Below are 20,690 nucleotides of genomic sequence, written 5' to 3'. Positions count from 1 at the left end.
TCTTTCACTTTTATCAAGAGACTCTTTAGTTCTTCTTCGCTTTCTGCCATAAGGGTGGTGTCATCTGCGTATCTGAGGTTATTGGTATTTCTCCCAGCAATCTTGATTCCAGCTTGTGTTTCTTCCAGTCCAGCGTTTCTCATGATGTACTCTGCACATAAGTTAAATAAGCAGGGTGACAATATGCAGCCTTGACGTATTCCTTTTCCTATTTGGAACCAGTCTGTTGTTCCATGTCCAGTTCTAACTGTTGCTTCCTGACCTGCATACAGATTTCTCAAGAGGCAGGTCAGATGGTCTGGTATTCACATCGCTAAGAATTTCCCACAGTTTGTTGTGATCCACACAGTCAAAGGCTTTGGCATAGTCAATAAAGCAGAAATAGATGTTTTTCTGGAACTCTCTTACTTTTTCCATGATCCAGCGGATGTTGGCAATTTCATCCCTGGTTCCTCTGCCTTTTCTAAAACCAGCTTGAACATCTGGAAGTCACAGTTCACATACTGTTGAAACCTGGCTTGGAGAATTTTGAACACGGGTGTTCATGTACACGGGTGTACATGTGTCCCCCATCCCGGGCCCCCCTCCCACCTCTCTCCTCCCCATCCCATCCCTCTGGGTTGTCCCAGTGCACCAGCTTTGAGTGCCCTGTCTAATGCATCGAACTTTGACTGTTATGACCAGTTTTTTAAAAATAAGAACTAGGAAGTATTAGAGTATATATAGTGCAGATAAAAATTAAATTTCAGCTTAATGCATGTGCATATTTGATTGTAATATAAAATATATTTCTTACTGTGGGTTCTAGTGAAAAACATTGGAAAGTCTCTTAAAAGTAAAATTACTGGGTCTGAGAATACCCATTTCCTCTATTTCTCACTGTTGCCAAACTGTTCTTGAAGGTCGTTAGGGCATTTTACTGTTCCACTACATGATATATGAATACCATTTCCCTCCAAATATCCAGTACTTTAAGTGTACATAGGACTCCCACTCCTCAAAGAGCTTCTCTTTAGTATTTCTTCTTTTTCCCTCTAGTTAGCCTCATTTTTCTTATTAGCAGATGTTATGATTTTCTTTTTCATTGAGAGATAATTTGCCTACAATAAAATTCATCCTTTCAAAGTGTGTAATTCAGGTATTTTTAGTACACTTATAAGACTGTGCAAGTATTACCATGTAATGCTAGAACATTTTTATCACCCCCCAAAAGAAACTCAGTCACGTCCCATTTCCCTCTTCTTCCAGCCCCTGGCCACACCCGATCTCCTTTCCTCTTCCATGTTTGCTGTTTCATACAAATGGAATCATATAAAATATGGGTATTTTGTATGACCTCTTCCAGCCAGCCCAGTGCCCTCAAGGCCCTACCATGATGTAACATGTATTGAGACTTGACTCATTTCCATGGTAAAATAATCCAGTGTATGGATATGTACTCCTTTTTGTTTATCCATTCGTCAGTCAAACAACATTTAGCCTGTTTCTGTACCTTGGTTATTGTGAATAATGCTGCAGTGAATGTGGGAGTGCAGATACCTTTTCAATTATCGGAAGTTATGCAAGGATGGTAGGTACTGCATCTTTTTTTTTTTTTTAACATTTTTACATAAATCTCACTTTTAAGGTGGGACTGGGTCATTAAGTTCTTTTTGGAAAGAATGAGGCTTCATGAGACCTAGTTACACAGAGAGAACGATGGCTTTGATTCTGTTACTTTCATTTGGCATCTGTGGTGTGGTCTCTTTCGTAAAGATTGAAATAAATGTTGGTTTTTCTTTTGTCAAATGACCAGAAAATCCTATAACTTAAAGAGAAGTATTCAGCTTTGCAGGTGAATGCCAACAAGGCCATATGTTTTATTTTTATTGAATAATGCCTGAGTTTAAACTAAGTCAATATTTTAAATTTGTTTTTCAACAACAAAAACATCCACAGGACTGGCTTGAAAAGTGAGCTAATTGGCTTCAACATTTGGCTGTCTTAATTATTAGGGTGATTTTCCTCTCTTTTCATATTGCTCTGTAAACACCTCTGTTCTGTACTGTCTGTCAGAGCAGATAATCTTTTCCGGCAAAGTTCTTTGATCAGAAAAAACCAAGGCATCTAAATACTTACCTTTATTGAAAAAAATCTGCATGTAAGTGGACCCATGTGGTTCACACCCATGTTGTTCAAGGGTTAGCTGTAATTGTGCTTTTCTGATAGAACCTGCAAGCATGTGCTTCCCCCTTCTCACTTGAACCTATTCTGTGTGTGTGTGTGTGTGTGTTTTATAGGTTGCAGTTGTTCTGATGGACACCCAGGGGGCATTTGACAGCCAGTCCACAGTGAAAGACTGTGCAACCATCTTTGCTCTGAGCACCATGACTAGCTCTGTGCAGGTAAAACCACTTGACTAGGAAAACATTTTGTAGAAGAAATAGGATAAAGAGGACACATCAAGTTTCAGCTATTGTTCTGTTATCAGAATTCCTATGGTGATAAGTATAAGTAATGTTTTTTTTATACTACGGGTATCAGTGAAGCTCTTACAAGCTCAAGAAGCAGCCTAAATTACTAATATTTTCCCATTTTGGTCATAATATAGTATATTCCAGGAAAAGTCTGAAAAATGGAAATTGAAGTTAAATCAATTGCATTATATGGGAAAATTTCTTACTTTTTTGGTATAAAAAAGTAAGAAAACTGTATTTTAAACTATAAAGGAAGAATTATGCTATTTCAACCTTATATGCATAGTTCTCCAAAAAGACAGATAATATTACTGTTTAAACAGACCTCGTATTTTTATATGCAGACCTTTAACTGTACAAGCTTCTGGTCACTGCTTTAGACTTACTTGGTATTTAAGCCACCTGGGTGGCTTAAAACGTAGAAATCCACCTGCCAGATTTATGAAGTAGAGTAGAGTAGTATCAATCTGAATTTTTGTTTTCTAGATTTATAATTTGTCCCAGAACATTCAAGAAGATGATCTTCAACAGCTGCAGGTATGTATTCCTCATAAAAATGTTAATAATGTCATTTAAAAGTTTTAAGGCCAAGGTGCATTTTACAACTGAGTAGTTTCAGCAAAAGATTGAAATGTGGAGGAAGGTGTGGGCTCATGGTAGTCCTTCACTCTGTGCATCTATGATTGGAGTGGTCAGGGATGCTCTTATTGAGTTAAGCAGGGGACCGAAAAAAGTGAGAGGGTAAATCCTGCAGATATTTTGGGGGGAAAGTGATGCAGGGAAGGAAACAGCGGGAAAACAGACCTTGATGTGGAGTGTCCTTGGTGGGTCCAGGAACAGCGTGGAGGCCAGTGGGTGAGGCTGGAGGATGAGTAGGAGAAGGGTGAGTGATGACGTCAGAGAGGCGGGCGCTCAGCTTCCAGTGATGCCCTGCTTTGTAAGGACTTGGGCTTTTCCTCTGCATGAGATGGGAGCCAGGTTTTGATCAGAGGATATTGCTTGACATGTGATAAAAGGATCATGGTGACTGTTGTGTTTAGAGTATATTTTTAGAGGTGCAATGATGCATTCAGTGAGACTGCTTATGAACCTACTGCAGTAATTCAAGTGAGGCTAAATAAACTAGTATTCATAAAAGGCATAGGGTCATTGCCTGGAAAACAGTATGTGCTTAATATGTGCTATCTGTTACCTATTAAACCTGTTACTGTTATTAGTCATTGTCCTCACTCCATAGCAGCAGTTCTTACACATGTTTCCTGTAAAATCCTCTTCATTGGATATCCCAGAGTTGGATGCAGTCTGGCATGCTTCTCAAATTCTACTCTTCCCACTGACATCCAGGAAATATATCAGAATGTGAGAGTCTTGGGGGTGTCATTTATTATAGAGATTACCTTGAATTAGTTTTAATTTATATTCCTTAAAAAAAATAATTCCAAAATTTTGGCTCTTGATGTTACTATTACCAGTTACTTGTACTTCATAATTGGTGGTTCTACACCAGTGCCATCATTCAGTGGTTGAGAGCTGTTGCTCCGTGATACGTATCCATCAAAACTTGACTTTGATACCTTTTCACCTGAAACTGACCCCTTTCTAAGCTCCTTTCTTTCACACATTTTTTGGAATACCTAATTTGTGTGAGGGCTTCCCTGGTAGATCGGTGGGAAAGAATCCACCTGCCAGTGTAGGAGACGTGAGTTCGATCCCTGGGTCAGGAAGATCCCCTGGAAAAGGAAATGGCAACCCAGTCCAATATTCTTGCCTGGGAAATCCCACAGACAGAGGAGCCTGGCAGGCCACAGTCTATGGGGTCCCAGAGAGTCGGACTTGACTGAGCAACTAAACAGCAGCAACAGCAATTAGTGTGAGGCAGTGGACCAAGTGCTGCAGATGCACTAGTGTGTGAGGTAGACTTGATTCTTGATGGATTTTGTAGTCCAGTCAGTGGGAGGGTGCAGAAATGACTGGGCATGAGTGATGTGTCAGGACTACTGCACACACCTCACAGAGTGCCACAACCTGGGTGGCTTAAAACGTAGAAATGTGTCATCTCACAGTTGGGGAAGCTGGAAGTCATATGTGTATGTAATATATATAAAGACTTCTACCCATTTCCTTAGTCATCAGGAAATGTCGTCAGTCATCAGTCATCCTCCCTCACCTCCTGTTTCAGGGTAACTGGTGCTTTAATTTCTGAGCCTTTCAGGTATTCTGCTGAGACTCTGCTTGTTACTTTTTGGCCCCTGCCTCATAGATCTCTTATTCTTAGAGGGGTGGAGAAAGCCAAAACCCAAGACAGTTCTTGTTTGTTCTCCTTCCAGAGTGTTTGTGACAACTCTTCTTTTTCATACCCTTTCTCTTCCTCTCTGTCCTGTGAGTTTATAACTTTTGCACTTCATTTTGCTGTACTTTTTGGTGCAGCTTCATGAAGAAATAGAGGTAAATGTGTAAACCCTAACTTTAAAGAATTCCTTCATTGGGTCATTCGAACAGCGTGCATCCTACAGGTCTGGTACATGCTGTCCTCGGTGCTGGAGGTCCCATAGTGCACAGAGCGTCCCTGCCCTCATGGACTTTAAATTCTAGTAGTGAAGACAGATACTAATCAAGATAAGTAAAGGTATAGTGTGTTAGATAGACAAGTGAGGAGAAAAATTTGAAAGGACATGGGACAGGAAGTACTGGGTGGAGAGGTGTAATGTTTTTAGGTAGATGGCCATGGGAGCCTTCATTAGGAAGGAGTCATTGGAGTAAATGCCTGAAGGAGGGTTGTAGCTGTTCAGGTGTTTGGGGGGAAGGACATTGCAGGCAGAAGGAGGCATCAGAACAAAGGCCCTAGGATGGCAGTGCATGCAGCAAGTTTGAGGAACATCAAGGAGGGCCAATGTGGCCAGATCACACTGTAGGGTCTGGCTTTTATGCACAGTGAGGTTGAAGGGTTTTGAGCAGAGGCATCATGTGGTCTGACTAACCTTCTGTATAACAGAGCCACCGTGGCCACTGTATTGAGCAGAGTCTGTGGGGCTGACACAGTGAGAAGCTATCGCAATATTCTAAGCCATGTGGAAGTTGCACATGGTTGGATTTTGGGTTTGCTAATGAATTGGAATGAGGAATTTCTGAGAGAGAAATAGTCTAGATTATTTTAAGATTTGTGACTCCTGTGGGAGTGTAGAATTTTGGTCTCATATAAGTAGTATTCAGTCTGTTAAAAGAATTATTTGCTAAAGAATAGCCATTAAAATATTTTATGTAATATTGCCTTACAAACCATAACTCTTCTTTTTTAAAGCTCTTCACAGAATATGGTCGTCTGGCGATGGATGAAATTTTCCAAAAACCCTTCCAGGTAGGCTGTTAACTGTAAATATAAGTCACATCTTTGTTTTAGTTCATAGATGGGCAAACTATAATCCATAGGCCAAATACAGCCAGCTGCCTGTTTTTATATGACCTGGGAGTTAGGAATGGTTTTTTTTTTACATTTGTAAATGGTTGAAAAAAAATCAAAAGAGGAATAATATTTCATGGTATGTGGAAATAATCTGAAATTTAAATGTCAGTTGGCCATAGTGAAGGCTTTATTGGAACTTAGCTACACTTATTTGTATTGTCCATGGATGCTTTTTGCTACAACAGTCTGAAATATTTACTCTCTGGCCCTTTACAGAAAACCTTTGCTGACCCCAGCTTTAGCTAATTGCTTTATGAGGATGAGAATGCACAGTAACCTCAGTAAGATTAAAGGATCTCTAAGCATTATTTTTTATTTTAGTTTTTTTTTCCTGTCTGACATTAACAGGTCTCATTTTATGATTAGCTAGTGCTCTTTTTTTTCTTGTCCTTCACCATATTCTTCATACTTGCCTTTTGAGCAGACCCGTGAATGTAGCATTTTCTCATCAGTCTATTTTCATCAATCTCTTCCTCTTAACCCATGAGGACAAAAATATCAGATAGGATATACTGACCTCACAAATGGCTTATACATGTCCTTCTAGTCTTTATAGAGTTTCTAAGACATTACAGGGTAGGATTGGGTAGATAATTCATTTAGCACATTCTCTTGCCCCTTTTGAAGAAGGTGGCATTTTGCGAAGTGTTTCAGTGGTTATTTTGAAAATGCATTTATGCAGTTTTATAATGCGTTCTGCTCTTTATCTAAATAGACACTGATGTTCCTGGTTCGAGACTGGAGTTTCCCTTATGAATACAACTATGGATTACAGGGAGGAATGTCATTTTTGGAAAAGCGTCTACAGGTAAATAGAAATACAGTCTTCTGATGAATTACCTAAAAGTAGTGATAACTTTCTCATTTGCCTTTAGCAAATATTTAAATACTTTACTTTAAATATTTAAGGTATTAAAATATTAAAATATTTTAATACTTTAGCAAAGTATTTTAAGGGATTTCCTCTTAGCTCAGTTGGTAAAGAATCTGCCTGCAGTGCAGGAGACCTGGGTTCAATTCCTGGATCAGGAAGATCCTCTGGACAAAGAAATGTCAACCTATTCCAGTATTCTTGCCTGGGAAATCCCATGGACAGAGGAGTCTGGCTGGCTACAATCCGTGGGGTCACAGGAGTCAGACACGACCTAGCGACTAAACCACTCTCCACCACTGTATTTAAAGCAGATTATGGAAAATTACATTGTGTGTTAAATACTTAGGAATATTAATTAGCACAAACTGATATTATTCATGGTAAGGTTAAAGAACCCGTGTATATAACTCACAGGGATTGGAGAGAAAAACCCCAGGCAAAAACCCAAGCTTTGATTGCAATTTCCATTTCACAATTCACATGTGAGTCTATATGTGCTTTTGGTTTCTGGTGTGGATACAAACAGGCTTAGCCTGTTTTCCAAAATTAAAACACAGGGGTCCTTTGTCAATTACTGCTCACTGGTTCATGCCCACAAGCCTTTCCTTGTCCTTCATGCCCACAAATCTTTCCTTATTCTTCCTAAGTCTTGTGCAATACTCTTTTAAGAAAACTCTTTAGTACCTGTTCTTTGATAGCTCTAAGAGCCAAGCCATAGTTAATCAAATTTATGCATTTATTGCTTCTCAGGGTTCTGAGTTTTCTTATTGGACAGCACCTGGGCCACTGTGATCTTTTAGAGTCAGAAAGTCTTCTTCCCTTTGTCCTATACGAGTGAGTGCTGGTTAGGAGAAACATGTGGTTGTTTGTAAATTGTTGGCCTCTATTGGCAGGTAAAAGAACACCAGCATGAAGAAATTCAGAATGTCCGGAATCACATCCATTCATGTTTCTCCAGCGTCTCCTGTTTTCTGCTACCACATCCGGGACTCCAGGTGGCCACAAGCCCTGACTTTGATGGCAAATTGAAAGGTGTGTTGCAAATGATGTTATTTATACATGTGATTTTTATCTTTGGAATTAAAAAGAGTGACCAGAAAATATCGGTTGTGAATAGTAAGTCCTTGACAGAAATACTGTGTTCTTTCAGAAAGGATAGTGTTTAGAGTCTAGTTCAGTTTTTTCTTCCTGCCTTAGTGTGACCATCAGAATTATATTATCTTAGTTTCTCCATCTGAAATGGTTGTGGTAGTACCCATTAATGATCTTTCTAAGAATGATGTTGTGATTCCTGGTTTACAAGAGATAAAAATGCTAGATAAAGGAAGACTTAACATTAGTCAGCTCATTTTTATGAAGTAAAACTAAAGTCCCAAGCAAAGGTGGTATGATGCATGGCGTGGCTACTGTTTTCATCTTATTTGTGATTATAGCAAACTTGATGCTGGGTCATGAGTTACTATCAGGGAGTGCTAACCTGACAGTAGCTTAGAGGAATCAGAGGTGGGACTCTTGGGTTCCATTGTCTTATTTTTGATCCTTCCTCACTAAAACCTTGGGTCATTTAATGGCTAGTCTTCAGTTTACACATGGGTTTAACCAAGCACTTTTGTTTATAAATTAATCTGAGCTTCTTTTTTTGTTATACAGTCACTAAGTCCAGTCTGACTATTTTTGCAGCCCCATGGACTGTAGCCCACCAGACTCTTCTGTTCAGGGGATTTCCCAGCAAGAATACTGGAGAGGGTTGTCATTTCCTTCTCTAGGGGATATTTCTGATCCCCTGAGATTGAACCCATGTCTCCTGCATTGGCAGGTGGATTCTTTATCACTGAGCCACCAGGGAAGCCCATTTGAGCTTCTTAGGTTCTTAGTAAAATTGAAATAATAATAGCTGCCATTTTTAGAGGCCATTTGTCAGTCTCTCCAGGCTGCTGTGACAAAATACCATAGACTGGGTAGTTTATAAAAAATAGAAATTAATTTCTCATAGTTCTGGAGGCTGGATTTCCCAGATCTGAGTGCCAGCATGATCCGGTGAGGTTGTCTTTCTGGCCTTAAAACTTCTGGTTGTATCCTTTTGGGGGGAATGGGCTGGAGAGCATGGTAGGATCTCTTTCATAGGAGCACTGATCCCACCTGGCTTCACTCCCACGACCTGATCACTTCCCAAAGGCCCCGCCTACTGATACTATCACCTTTGGGGTTAGAATTTCAACATGTGGGTTTTGGAAGGACACGGACATTCAGACCATAGCAGCAGCACTATGTGGAGTAGGAAATGGCAGTCCACTCCAGTATTCTTGCCTGGAGAATCCCAAGGACTAGCAGGCTGCAGTCCACGGGGTCGCAAAGAGTCAGACACAACTAGAGCGACTGAGCACCACCCCTGTGCTAGTTACTTTTATACTTAATGTTCCCAGTAATTCCATGGAACTGATATTTTTTCCTTTATCTTACAAGTGAAGAAACCGGCTTAGAAAAGTTACATAACTTGCTTAGAGTACTCAGCTAGTAGGTGGTGGGGCAGAGATCCACGTCCAGATCCTTGCTCAAAGCTGTAGTGTGCTAGAACGGAAGTTCTGCCGTACTGGGCAAGTCACCTAGAGCATTTACACTGCTTAGTTACTAGAACTTGTCTTGTGAAGTGGCAGTTTTTTATTACTTCGTATTAAACATAAAATGCATAATTTTCAATTTATGTAACTCAGTGGATTCAAGAAAGTTAATATGCTCATTCAGCTTAAGATTTACATTCCAGCTGGTCTTATGAGTCTGAAAGGCTTACCTTTACCTTCTGTTTGCCACCTGTGTGACATTTCATGTGGTTGGCCGCTTTCCTGAAGGGGAAACTTTCACAGCCTGTAGGTTGGCAGTTCGGAAACCCAAGGTTGGGGCCTGTCTTTGGAGAGAAATCTGCTTAGGCAACACTGGTGCTGAAACAAAAGCAGTTGTGAGTGAATTCTCTGAGTTGAGTAGGTGAGAAAGTTGAGTTTGTAGGTAAGGTGTTCTTTAGGATTTTAACGCTCCATTATTAGACATGACTTTACCAAATCTGAGCTCTGGTATATTCATCACTGGTAGGGAAGCTATCCAGTGAAATCTTAACTGACGGTGTTTAAGAGAGGATGGGTGGAAGTGACTCCTCATACCTTTGGTCTTGCTTTAGGGTGGTTTCAGGTTATTGGGCATCAGTTCAGTTCAGTTCAGTTGCTCAGTCGTGTCCGACTTTGCAACCCCATGAATTGCAGCATGCCAGGCCTCCCTGTCCATCACCGACTCCCGGAGTTCACCCAAACTCATGTCCATCGAGTTGGTGATGCCATCCAGCCATCTCATCCTCTGTCATCCCCTTCTCCTCCTGCCCCCAATCCCTTCCAATATCAGGGTCTTTTCCAGTGAGTCAGCTCTTCGCACGAGGTGGCCAAAGTATTGGAGTTTTAGCCTCAGCATCAGTCCTTCCAGTGAACACCCAGGACTGGTCTCCTTTAGGATGGACATATTGGATCTCCTTGCGAGTAACATACATAATATATAAACATGACATTCCTCCGTATTATTCAACATCTAAATATTTCAGAATATTCTGTTTTAAAATTAATTTTCATCATGTTATTCTAGGAAACAGGAAGAGCTTTTTAAAGTTCTGTAACCTTGACTTTTGAAATTTTCTATCACCCTTGGGTATGTATTTTATGTTAGTTTCCTAGGAACTGCTGTAAAAAAACACCATAAACTAGATTTCTTAAGAAATTCATCCACTAACAGTTCAGGAGACCAGAATTCCGAAATCAGGATGTTGTCAGGTGAGGCTCTTCCTGGAGGCTCTTGAGGGGAAGCTGTCCTGTCCTCTTGGTTGCTGGCAGTCCTTGGAATAACTTGGCTTTTAGTTTCATCACTCTACTCTCTGCCTCTGTGGTCACTGGCCACCTTCTCTGTGTTCTCTCTTCTTACAAGGACACTGGTCTTTGAATTTAGGTCCCACTTTCATCCAGTATGATCTCAGCTTATCACATCTGTAAAGCCTCTATTTTTAAATGAGATCACATTCTGAGATTCCAGATAGACATGCATTTTAGTGGGGGACACTCCAGAGTACACAGATTTACAGGTATGAAGGGTTTGTCACTAAACATTCAGGGTGCTAAGCTTCATATTATAAAATAGGGAACAAATTCTATATAAGCAACCTTTGGTCTTATAATTTATTCACTATGAGTGATAAAACTATAAAACACATTTTTAGGGTTAAAATTCTTTTTTACTACATGGAAAGGCAAGTCCCAAAGGAAGAAATACAGATGGTCAAGGCATAATTAATGAAAATATGTGTTGCCTAGCAATAATCAAGAAAGTGCAAATGTGTCGGTACCAATTTGTATAGTCTGTACCACAGTAGCAGCATTGTAAATGTTCACAACTTTTGATCCAGTATTTCACTTTTAGGAAATTTTCCTAAGGAATTATGCATATATAAATAGATAAAAATACGTGGACAAGAATAGTGCCCCTAATGCATTATTATAACAGTGAATTATTGGAAGCAACCCAAATATATATTTCTGAAGAGTTGGTTCAATTACGGTATATCTCACAAAGGAATGAAAATAAATCATTTAAAAGGAAAAAATAGATAGATGGCTCCATCTGTATTTACATAGAAAGATGTTCATGATATGTTGTTAAATGTGGAAAGTGCAGAGTAGTAGCATATATTGTATGATCCTAATTATTTAAAACTGAATATTTATGAGGTTGTTTTTAAAAAAGGAAGGATTTGAGAAATAAAAATTTCCTTTATTGTTTCACTTTAAAAATATGTTAATAGTTTGCCCCTGTGTGTCTGTTAAGGAAACTATAGTCATTAGGAGGGTTGTTGATGAAGAATTCTTGTTAGCTCTGCAAAGGTTTGTGGGTATTTATAATTTTAGGGAGCCTTTAAAACAAGATATTGAAGGGTTTTGAGTGAAGAGCAAATTGAGGATGTTACATTGCAAATAGTGTGAGACTTGTGAATATTTGGCAAGTGCTTGGCTGAGAACCACATAAACTTCGTTGTGGGGGACCTTTAAGTAGAGTTGATAACATTTCTCGGAGTTAAAAAAATTACCTAGACATTGTATTTTCTCAAGCATATACTTGTACATTGACTTGGTTGAGATCCTGCAGCTCTGCTCTGTATAACTTGGATAAGACATTAGCCTGAGAATGTTTAGCGGTAATCCAGAAAAAGACCTTCATGTAGTTTTTGTAGAACATTTAAATTTATTAAGAACTGCATTCTGAAGCTGTTTCTGCAAATGTTCCCCTAATTACTTCAGGGATTGTTTTACTGGTCTTACTTTATTTTTTAAAAGAATAACCATTTATTCAGAGGTGAACACCTGCCAGACACAATCTTATTTATGGTATAATCAGTGCTAAGCTGCTGCTTCCTATAGTAGTTAGCTAGGAGATTAGCTCATTTTTGAGACTCCTTTTCAACAGACACAGGATGACTGTCATCACCATAAAGAAAACTGTCTTCCTTTTTTACTAGAGCAGAGAGACCTAATACAGTAACTACTGAGATATTTAGCTAGAAATTAAACAGAAGACATTGTAGGGAGCAATCTTCTTGGACGCCATGATATGTTGAAATTGTCTAAGTCATGTGACAGTAGTTCTTATCTGCTCTTAAGTCTAAAACTCATATTTTGGTACAGCCTTCATAGAAACATTAATTGCTGAGGGTCTATTAAATCTGGGTAAAACCATAGACAATACCATTTGTGGTGTCTATAGATCCTGCTGTTTCTTGTGTGAAATATTTCTGAGGCTCTCAGTCTTTCAGTGTGATGACCATTGAAACCTTTAAGATTTTTCCGAGTGGATAATGCAGTCACATGTTTTAAATCCCAAAAAGGATTAAAATGTATTCAGTGAAAAGTCTCTTTTTTGTAGGCTTCCAGAGTTTCTTTAGTATATGCAAAGCAAATATAAATATACATAGGATAGCATGTTATTAATATGTACACTTATTTGTGTTTCACTTTGGGGTTTTAAAGAATTTGTCCCACTTTTTCTTTCTTGAAATTTTGGGGTCCCATTTTTTCACATTATAATTTATGATCCAGTTACAGTTCAATTCAGTTCAGTCACTCAGTCATGTCCGACTCTTTGTGACCCCAGGGACTGCAGCACACCAGGCTTCTCTGTCCATCACCAACCTCCAGAGCTTGCTCAAACTCATGTCCATTGAGTCGGTTATGCCATCCAACCATGTCCTCCTCTGTCATCCCCTTCTCCTCCCGTCAGTCTTTCCCAGGGTCAGGGTCTTTCCCAATGATCCAGTTTGGATCCAGCTTATTTTCCGAATGACTGCCTATGCGTCTCAACACTGTCGAAGAGTCCGACTTGTCCTCACTGGTTGAAATGTCACCTTTATCAAATGTTAAATGTAGGGATCAACACCTTTTTAAAGTTGGTATAGGGCTATATTTTGGTTCCATCCTGAGAGGACTATGAAATTAAGGGTATTTAGATGGAGATCGGTATCTGTTTATTTAGGTATCTCATTAAAAAACATATTTTTTGATGTCAAGAGATCTTATGATTGATTATTTAAGATGGTGTAGAAATGAGTGATTAGAAGTATATGTTACTATTTAGAAAAAAAATCTCATGCAGATTTCAATTTATGAGCCATAAGTGAACTCTAATTATAAAATTGAAAGCATGGGGAAAAATTAATTTTATTTGACCTCTGGAATTGGGGAAGGACTCTTTAAAATTAGAAGGAATAAAAGAAATTATCAAGAAAAAGTGCTATAGTTTTGAATACGTAATAATCTTATGCATGTTTATAAAAAGGCAAATAAAATGGAGAAAAATTTCAGTTATAGTATACATAAAGAACAATATATTTATTTACTTGCTGAAGAGTGACTAAGATAAAGGCCCTAAAAGTTCACTGAAAAGGTAATCAGCTAATGAACAAATATGGGAGAGAGTTTGGCCTAACAAGTAATAAAATAAATAAAAGCAAATTAAAAGAATGATCTACCATTAAATTTTTAAATATGCTATTTGATATCCAAAAGAATGCATCAGTATTACATATAAGAAAGAATATATATAATGTATATATGTAAGGTATGAAGTGTAATGAGTATCATCAACCCACTGCCCAACTTACTATTAATATCTGGAGCTAGAATTGGCACACTTTCTGTAATGGACTAAACTAAATGTTTTAGACTTTGTGGGCCATACAATTACTTAGATCTACTTTGTAGCAAGAAAGCAGCCATAGACAATTGTATTAATGATTGTACATGGTTCTATTTCAGTAAAACTTTATTTATAAATATAGTTAGCTGTCATATTTGGCCCAAGGGCTGTAGTTTTCTAGTCTTACCAAGAACATTATCAGTGCTGTTTTCTATATTTGTACGCTTCTTTCCTTCTCCCTGCCTCTCCACAGAAATAACTACTGTTCTAAATTTTGCTTATGCTGTCTTGTCTTTGAATTAAAAAAGTTATTACTTGTATGTGAAGTGAAGTGAAGTGAAAGTCGCTCAGTCGTGTCCAACTCTTTGGGGCCCCATGGACTATAGTCCACCTGGCCCTCTATCCATGGAATTCTCCAGGCCAGAATATCGGAGTGGATAGCTGCTCCCTTTTCCAGGGGATCTTTCCCACCCAGGGATCAAACCCAGGTCTCCCGCATTGCAGGCAGATTCTTTACCAGCTGAGCCACCAGGGAAGCCCTTGTGTTTGATTCACTTAACAGTCTTTTGCTAAGTTTCTTCAATTTTTTTTTTTGAACTTTATAAAAATATAGTATGTGGCCAATTTGCATTTTCACGGTGATCTTTATTTTTTATTTTTGTTTTCTTTTAATTTATATATTTTAATTGGAGGCTAATTACAATATTGTGGTGTTTTTTGCCGTACATCAACATGAATCAATCACGTGTGTACATGTGTCCCCCCATCCTGAACCCCCTTCCCACCTCCCCATCCCTCTGGGTCATCCCAGAGCACCAACTTTGGGTGCTCTGCTTCATGCATCGAACTTGGCACTGGTCATCTGTTTTACATATAGTAATATACATGTTTCAATGCTGTTCTCTCAAATCATCCCACCCTCATCTCCCACAGAGTCCAAAAGTCTGTTCTTCACGTCTGTGTCTCTTTTGCTGTCTCGCATATAGGGTTGTCGTTACCGTCTTTGTGTGCTTTATTTTTAAGGCTATCTGTATTATTGCATGGGATTGTAATTCATTCAGCTTCATTGTAGGATAACAGAGCCTTCTGTGAATATAACAGTTTATTCTCAGTGGAAGCTTGGGCTTCTCCAGTTTTTTTGCCATTATGAATAGCACTGCTATGAACATTCTTGTGGATGTGGATATATGGGAGTTTCCCAGGTTATGTGCTTAAAAGCGGGATTGATGGATAATTGAAATACATATATTTTCACCTTAGGTAATGCCAAATTGTTTTCCAAAGTTCTTATTCCAATTTACACTCCCATGGCACCCCACTCCAGTACTCCTGCCTGGAAAATCCCATGGATGGAGGAGCCTGGAAGGCTGCAGTCCATGGGGTCGCTGAGGGTCGGACACGACTGAGCAACTTAGCTTTCACTTTTCACTTTCATGCATTGGGGAAAGAAATGGCAACCCACTCCAGTGTTCTTGCCTGGAGAATCCCAGGGACGGGGGAGCCTGGTGGGCTTCCGTCTGTGGGGTCACACAGAGTCGGACACGACTGAAGTGACTTAGCAGTAGCAGCAGCAGCATCAGTGTTATAAAAATTCCCATTGATCCATATCCTTGGCAACATTTGATATTAACAGCCATCTTAGTTTTGTTAAATTAGTGATTATAAAATAGTATCTCATTGTGATCTTAAATTGCATTTCTCTGATTACTAATGGGGTTGAATATCTTTTCATGTATTTATTTCCATTCATGTTTCCTTTCCTCTGAAATTCTTCTTGTCTAGTTTTCGATTGGGTGTTCTTTCTCTGCAATGTCAAGATTCTATATGTCTGTTTTAAGTTGTGAACCTTGTATTCTGTCTTCCGTATCTTAGTTTTCTTCCTTATTTTGCATCATCCGATCTCTCTGTGCTGTTCTTTGTTATATTATTCAGATCTTTTTTTTTCTCCAGAGGAGATTTGATCTGTGTTTGCTTCTTCGAGGAGCCGGGGGCTTACCAGCCCAGGACCATTGCAGTGCCGTTTCAGGATCCAACTTAATTCAGCAATTATTTTTGCACAAAGTTTGTTACCCCATTATAGTGAATGGCCTCAAACGAGCCACAGCTTCACATGTACTTAGCTCAGTGCTCTGGTTTCAGCTCACCCCCTACCTACTCAGTTCCTTGCAGCTCTCTTTGTAGACTTTGTAGACTCTCTTTGTAGACTTCCAAGTCTACAATGGAATAGAATGTATCTTTTGCAGGATCTTGTTAGGAAGAAGATCCCTTCCGATTCTCTGATGTTTAGTACGGTCAGAAGCAGAAACCGCAAGATACGATTTTTCGCCAGTCAAGTCAGTAAAGGTTTTAAAAACAATAAAAATCTCGTGAGTTCATAGTAATGAACAAGCCTTCTCACATGTTGGTGATAGGAATATAAGTTGGTACAATCTTCTACAAAAGCAGTTTAGCAATATATAAGAGCCTTAAAAAGGAAGGGGAGAGTATTTTAAATGTGAATTTTGATTGTCTGATGGTGGGTTTTATGGATGGTTATTTTTTAAATAGTTTTGAATATTTTCCAGAAATTTATATTTCCTCACATACCTAGTAATTCCTCTTAGAAGACCTTATAATCTTCAGAGATAAAATGACCTGAAGTTTTTTCCTGTGGAGATTTTTATGGTGATCCTTGTAGCTGGAAAAAATTTAGTAAACCACTTTTGTTTTATTCACTGCTGTATCCCCAACTCGTACAACAATGCCTGCCACAAAAAGGTGGTCACAATCTGTTAAATGAATACATAAGACTGTCTCCATTTTGTAAATTTGGGCTATGCAGTGTTAAGGAGTTCCTACCTTTATGTGGGTTCCTGTCTACTTTATTTTTAGCTGATAGTTTGAATTAGTTGAATTCAATAACTTGAATTATGAAGATGCTGGATCATATAAATCAGATTCCTTGCATTTTCATACTTGGGCCAGCTAGTTCTCACTTTGAGGAAAGAGCTCTGTTTAATAGCTTCCTGACCCTTCCTTCTGTGGGAACTCTACAGAAGCTGGAAAGCAGCTGTCATGTCTCCTGAAATAGTAGTCTTTTCCCTTTGGGGTGGCCCAGAGAACCTCTCTGAGGAGAGGATAGAAAATAAATATCATGAGATTCAGGTGCTTCTACTTCCTTTAATGTTAAAAAAACGAACAAAAGTAAAGCAAATGGATAAATAGCGATTTATAATGCTTTTAAGGGGAAGAGTGAGGGTGTGGCAAAGGCCTGGTCTGGGAGAACCTGAAGGGTTGATAAGGATTTTCCTGAAGATATGTTAATGAAATTATTATTTTAAAAAAATTTTTTTTTTTTTGATGTGGACCATTTTTGAAGTCTTTATTGAATTTGTTACAACACTACTTCTGTTTTATGTTTTGGCTTTTTGGCCACAAGGCATGTAGAATCTTAGTTCCCCGACCAGGGATTGAACCCCCACCTCCTGATTGGAAGGTGAAGTCCTTACCACTGAACTGCCAGGGAAGTCCCGTAAAATAAAAAGTAAAATTTCCTGGACGTGTAGGGAGTAGACGTGAATCTCGCAGAGTGAAAACCAGGGTAGCGATATCCTGCGTATTCTGTTCTGGACTAGAGAGGACTTAATCCTGCAGAAGGGAAGGAGACCGCACAGTCACGTGAGAATAGAGACCGTCAGCAGCCTGGTCATTGCCAGAGAGGGCCCGGCTCACAGTCTGGGACTCCTGCCGCTCCCTTTCAGCTAGAGATGTTAGAACAACCAGATGGACCGAAGATTGTGCTTTATGCTCCCCTTGGCTGAATAAATCTCTTTGGCTTATTGTTTCCTTGTTCTTGGTCCTGTGGACAGACATTGCCAGTGAATTCAAAGAGCAGTTACAGACACTGATACTGCATGTATTAAACCCAGCCAACTTAATGGAAAAGGAGATCAATGGCTCAAAAGTCACCTGTCGGGGACTGCTGGAGTATTTTAAGGTAAATATGGGGTTTTCATTATTAAAATATTTGACTTTTGGTGAAACTGATATAGGTTATTAACTCAGTTCAGGTATTTTAAAGCTTGGGGGAAGTTGGAAGGAAAAGCCTTTTCAGATTCCATCGTCCTTCCAGGAGTGGGCCACTGGGTGGCAGTATTGGTCTAGGCACCAAATGGCTGTTTTCTGCGCTCTCTTAGAGGAGTGATTACTGTGGCTAAAGGAAGACTGTTCCTCAAGGAAGATGGTGTGGAGAGGAGGTGGTTAGGAAGTTGCTGTGAGTAGGAGACGGCACCTAGATGTGACACGACTACCTCACGGCGGATGGTCACTCTGCCCACAGGCAGTGGTGAGGCCAGCGTGCATGGGGAGTCTGGCGGGAGCCATAGCCTTGGTAGGCGTGTGCTGCTTTGAGAACATTTCTAGTTAACTAAAAAAATGCTAACATGCACTCGGAGGCGTGCTGTGTTTTTGCTAATTCCTGGGTGTGGATCTAGGTCTCTAGGAAAATGCAATTGTACGGTCACTGTTTCTGAAAGGTAAGCTGCAGTTAAATATGACGAGTGGCGTTTTTCATAATTGTTTTCTGTTTATATTCTAAGGCATATATTAAAATTTACCAAGGAGAAGATCTGCCTCACCCCAAATCCATGCTTCAGGTAAGCAGTTCTTTGACAGTCCTGGTAGTTTTCCCCTTTTCTTTTTTTAAAAAAGCTTTAATTTATTTTTGGCTGTGCTGGGTCTTTGTTGCTGCGCGAGGGCTTTCTGGAGTGGGGGCTACTCTCCGTTGCAGTGCACTGGGCTTCTTACTACGGTGGCTTCCCTTGTTGCAGAGCCTGGGCTCTGGGGCGTGCGAGTTAGTTCAGTAGTTTTGGCTCACAGGGTCTAGAGCATGGGCTCAGTAGTTGTAGCACACAGGCTTAGTTGCCTCCTGGTGTGTAGAATCGTCCTGGACCAGGGATCGAATCTGTGTCCCCTGCATTGGCAGACAGATTCTTTACCACTGAGCCACCAGGGAAGGGCCCCCTTTTTCATTATGCTGAGGTCTGTTCATGTTTAGCATGTTTTCAGCAGTGTGACTACCTTCAGACTTTTTTGTCTGTATTCATGGTGGTGGAGTTAGAACAGAACAGAGTCCCCCCAAAAGTATTGTACGCAGGTTAAACATACCCCATTCCGTTAGACAAATTGTTCTCCTATTTCCTGTTGTCTATTTTCGTAAAACATGTCCTGACTTATCTATTTACTAATCAGGTTTTTCATTTTCAGCCAGTTTTATTATCAACATTTTGATGTTTTCAAGATGTCATTTTGTGAATACATATGATTTCTGACTTACACATACTGAAGATAAGGTTGTTTATTGCCAAATGTTTATTTCTTTAGTAGATAAACATTTTCACAAAGGGAGTTAGCGTGTGAGATTGGTATTGTAAAGATAAATTTTTTCTCTTCTGAGTTACATCTATTCCTTAACATACAAAATTGAAGCAAAGGACATATTTTCAGAGGTTTAGTTTTATGACAGATTCTTATGTATGAGAATATTTTTTGGCAGAAAATCTAGCAGAAAAGGTGTATTTTATTTAATCAGTTGGACTTTGTGGAAACCTGAAAAATAACAGAAGAATCATAAAGGAAGAAGAATGGGGAATAGAGTGAAACAGAACTTCTGTTTGGTTATTTGTGGAAGAATATTAAAAGAGAAAGAATTTATAATTTGTGGTTTCCTTTCTTCAAAGGCCACTGCTGAAGCCAACAATTTAGCAGCTGCAGCCTCTGCCAAGGATGTTTATTACAACAACATGGAAGAGGTATGTTGGACGTAAGTCTTATTCTGAAATATCTAACCTGGGCAATATTTTTAACTTGAGAAGTCCAAGCTTGATCCTGCTTAGTATAGCTTATGATGATGAGGCAACATTCAGGTTATCCTGGTTATTGGGGCCTTTTAATTACGACCCTTTCTAAGCAAGACTTTCTTACAGCGGCACTGCTCTCACTGATCAGTATCACCCTGGTTAGTAAGTGTGCTTTTCAGAAGAATTGAACCCAGACTTTATTGATCTTAGTCATCATTTTAAAGTTCGTTTCTAGTATCTTAAAATTTTCTAAGCTTTTCAGCGTTTTCACTTGTTTTATTTGGCACTTGTTTCTGAAGGATTCTTTACTGCGTTCTGTCTTTATTCTCGTTAGGTTTGTGGGGGAGACAAACCTTATCTGTCTCCAGACATTCTAGAGGAGAAGCACTGCGAATTCAAACAGCTTGCTCTGGACCATTTTAAGAAGACGAAAAAGATGGGTGGGAAGGATTTTAGCCTTCGTTACCAGCAGGAGCTGGAGGAGGAGATCAAGGAACTCTACGAGAACTTCTGCAAGCACAACAGTAGCAAGAACGTCTTCAGCACCTTCCGAACCCCCGCAGTGCTCTTCACGGGCATCGTGGCTCTGTACATCGCCTCTGGCCTCACTGGCTTTATTGGTCTTGAGGTGGTGGCCCAGCTGTTCAACTGTATGGTTGGGCTGCTGTTAATAGCGCTTCTCACCTGGGGGTACATCAGGTACTCTGGTCAGTATCGTGAGCTGGGCGGTGCTATTGATTCTGGTGCAGCGTATGTATTAGAGCAGGTAAGTGGTGCCAGCCCAGGAGGCTGACGGTCGATAACAGATAGATATGCGTGCTTCTATTGTAAAATATCTCCATTTGGAAGAG

General features: G+C 39.5%; 1 protein-coding gene across 4 annotated transcripts in view; it reads left to right on the top strand.

Moving 5' to 3' along the window:
* ATL3 (atlastin GTPase 3) overlaps positions 1-20,690 on the top strand; it is a 46,223-nt gene that overhangs the window by 20,079 nt on the left and 5,454 nt on the right. For all 4 annotated transcript variants that reach the window (XM_010821077.4, XM_059882909.1, XM_059882908.1 and 1 more), the window contains 9 exon segments: positions 2,280-2,384; positions 2,943-2,993; positions 5,755-5,811; positions 6,632-6,724; positions 7,684-7,822; positions 17,851-17,978; positions 18,580-18,636; positions 19,720-19,791; positions 20,174-20,605. In XM_010821077.4, the coding sequence (XP_010819379.1) occupies positions 2,280-2,384; positions 2,943-2,993; positions 5,755-5,811; positions 6,632-6,724; positions 7,684-7,822; positions 17,851-17,978; positions 18,580-18,636; positions 19,720-19,791; positions 20,174-20,605 (1,134 nt within the window).

This window comes from Bos taurus, chromosome 29, assembly GCF_002263795.3.
Source record: "Bos taurus isolate L1 Dominette 01449 registration number 42190680 breed Hereford chromosome 29, ARS-UCD2.0, whole genome shotgun sequence".
Classification (NCBI taxonomy): Eukaryota; Metazoa; Chordata; class Mammalia; order Artiodactyla; family Bovidae; genus Bos; species Bos taurus.
Note: the sequence above shows the minus strand (reverse complement) of the source record. Positions and strands in the feature narration are given on the sequence as shown.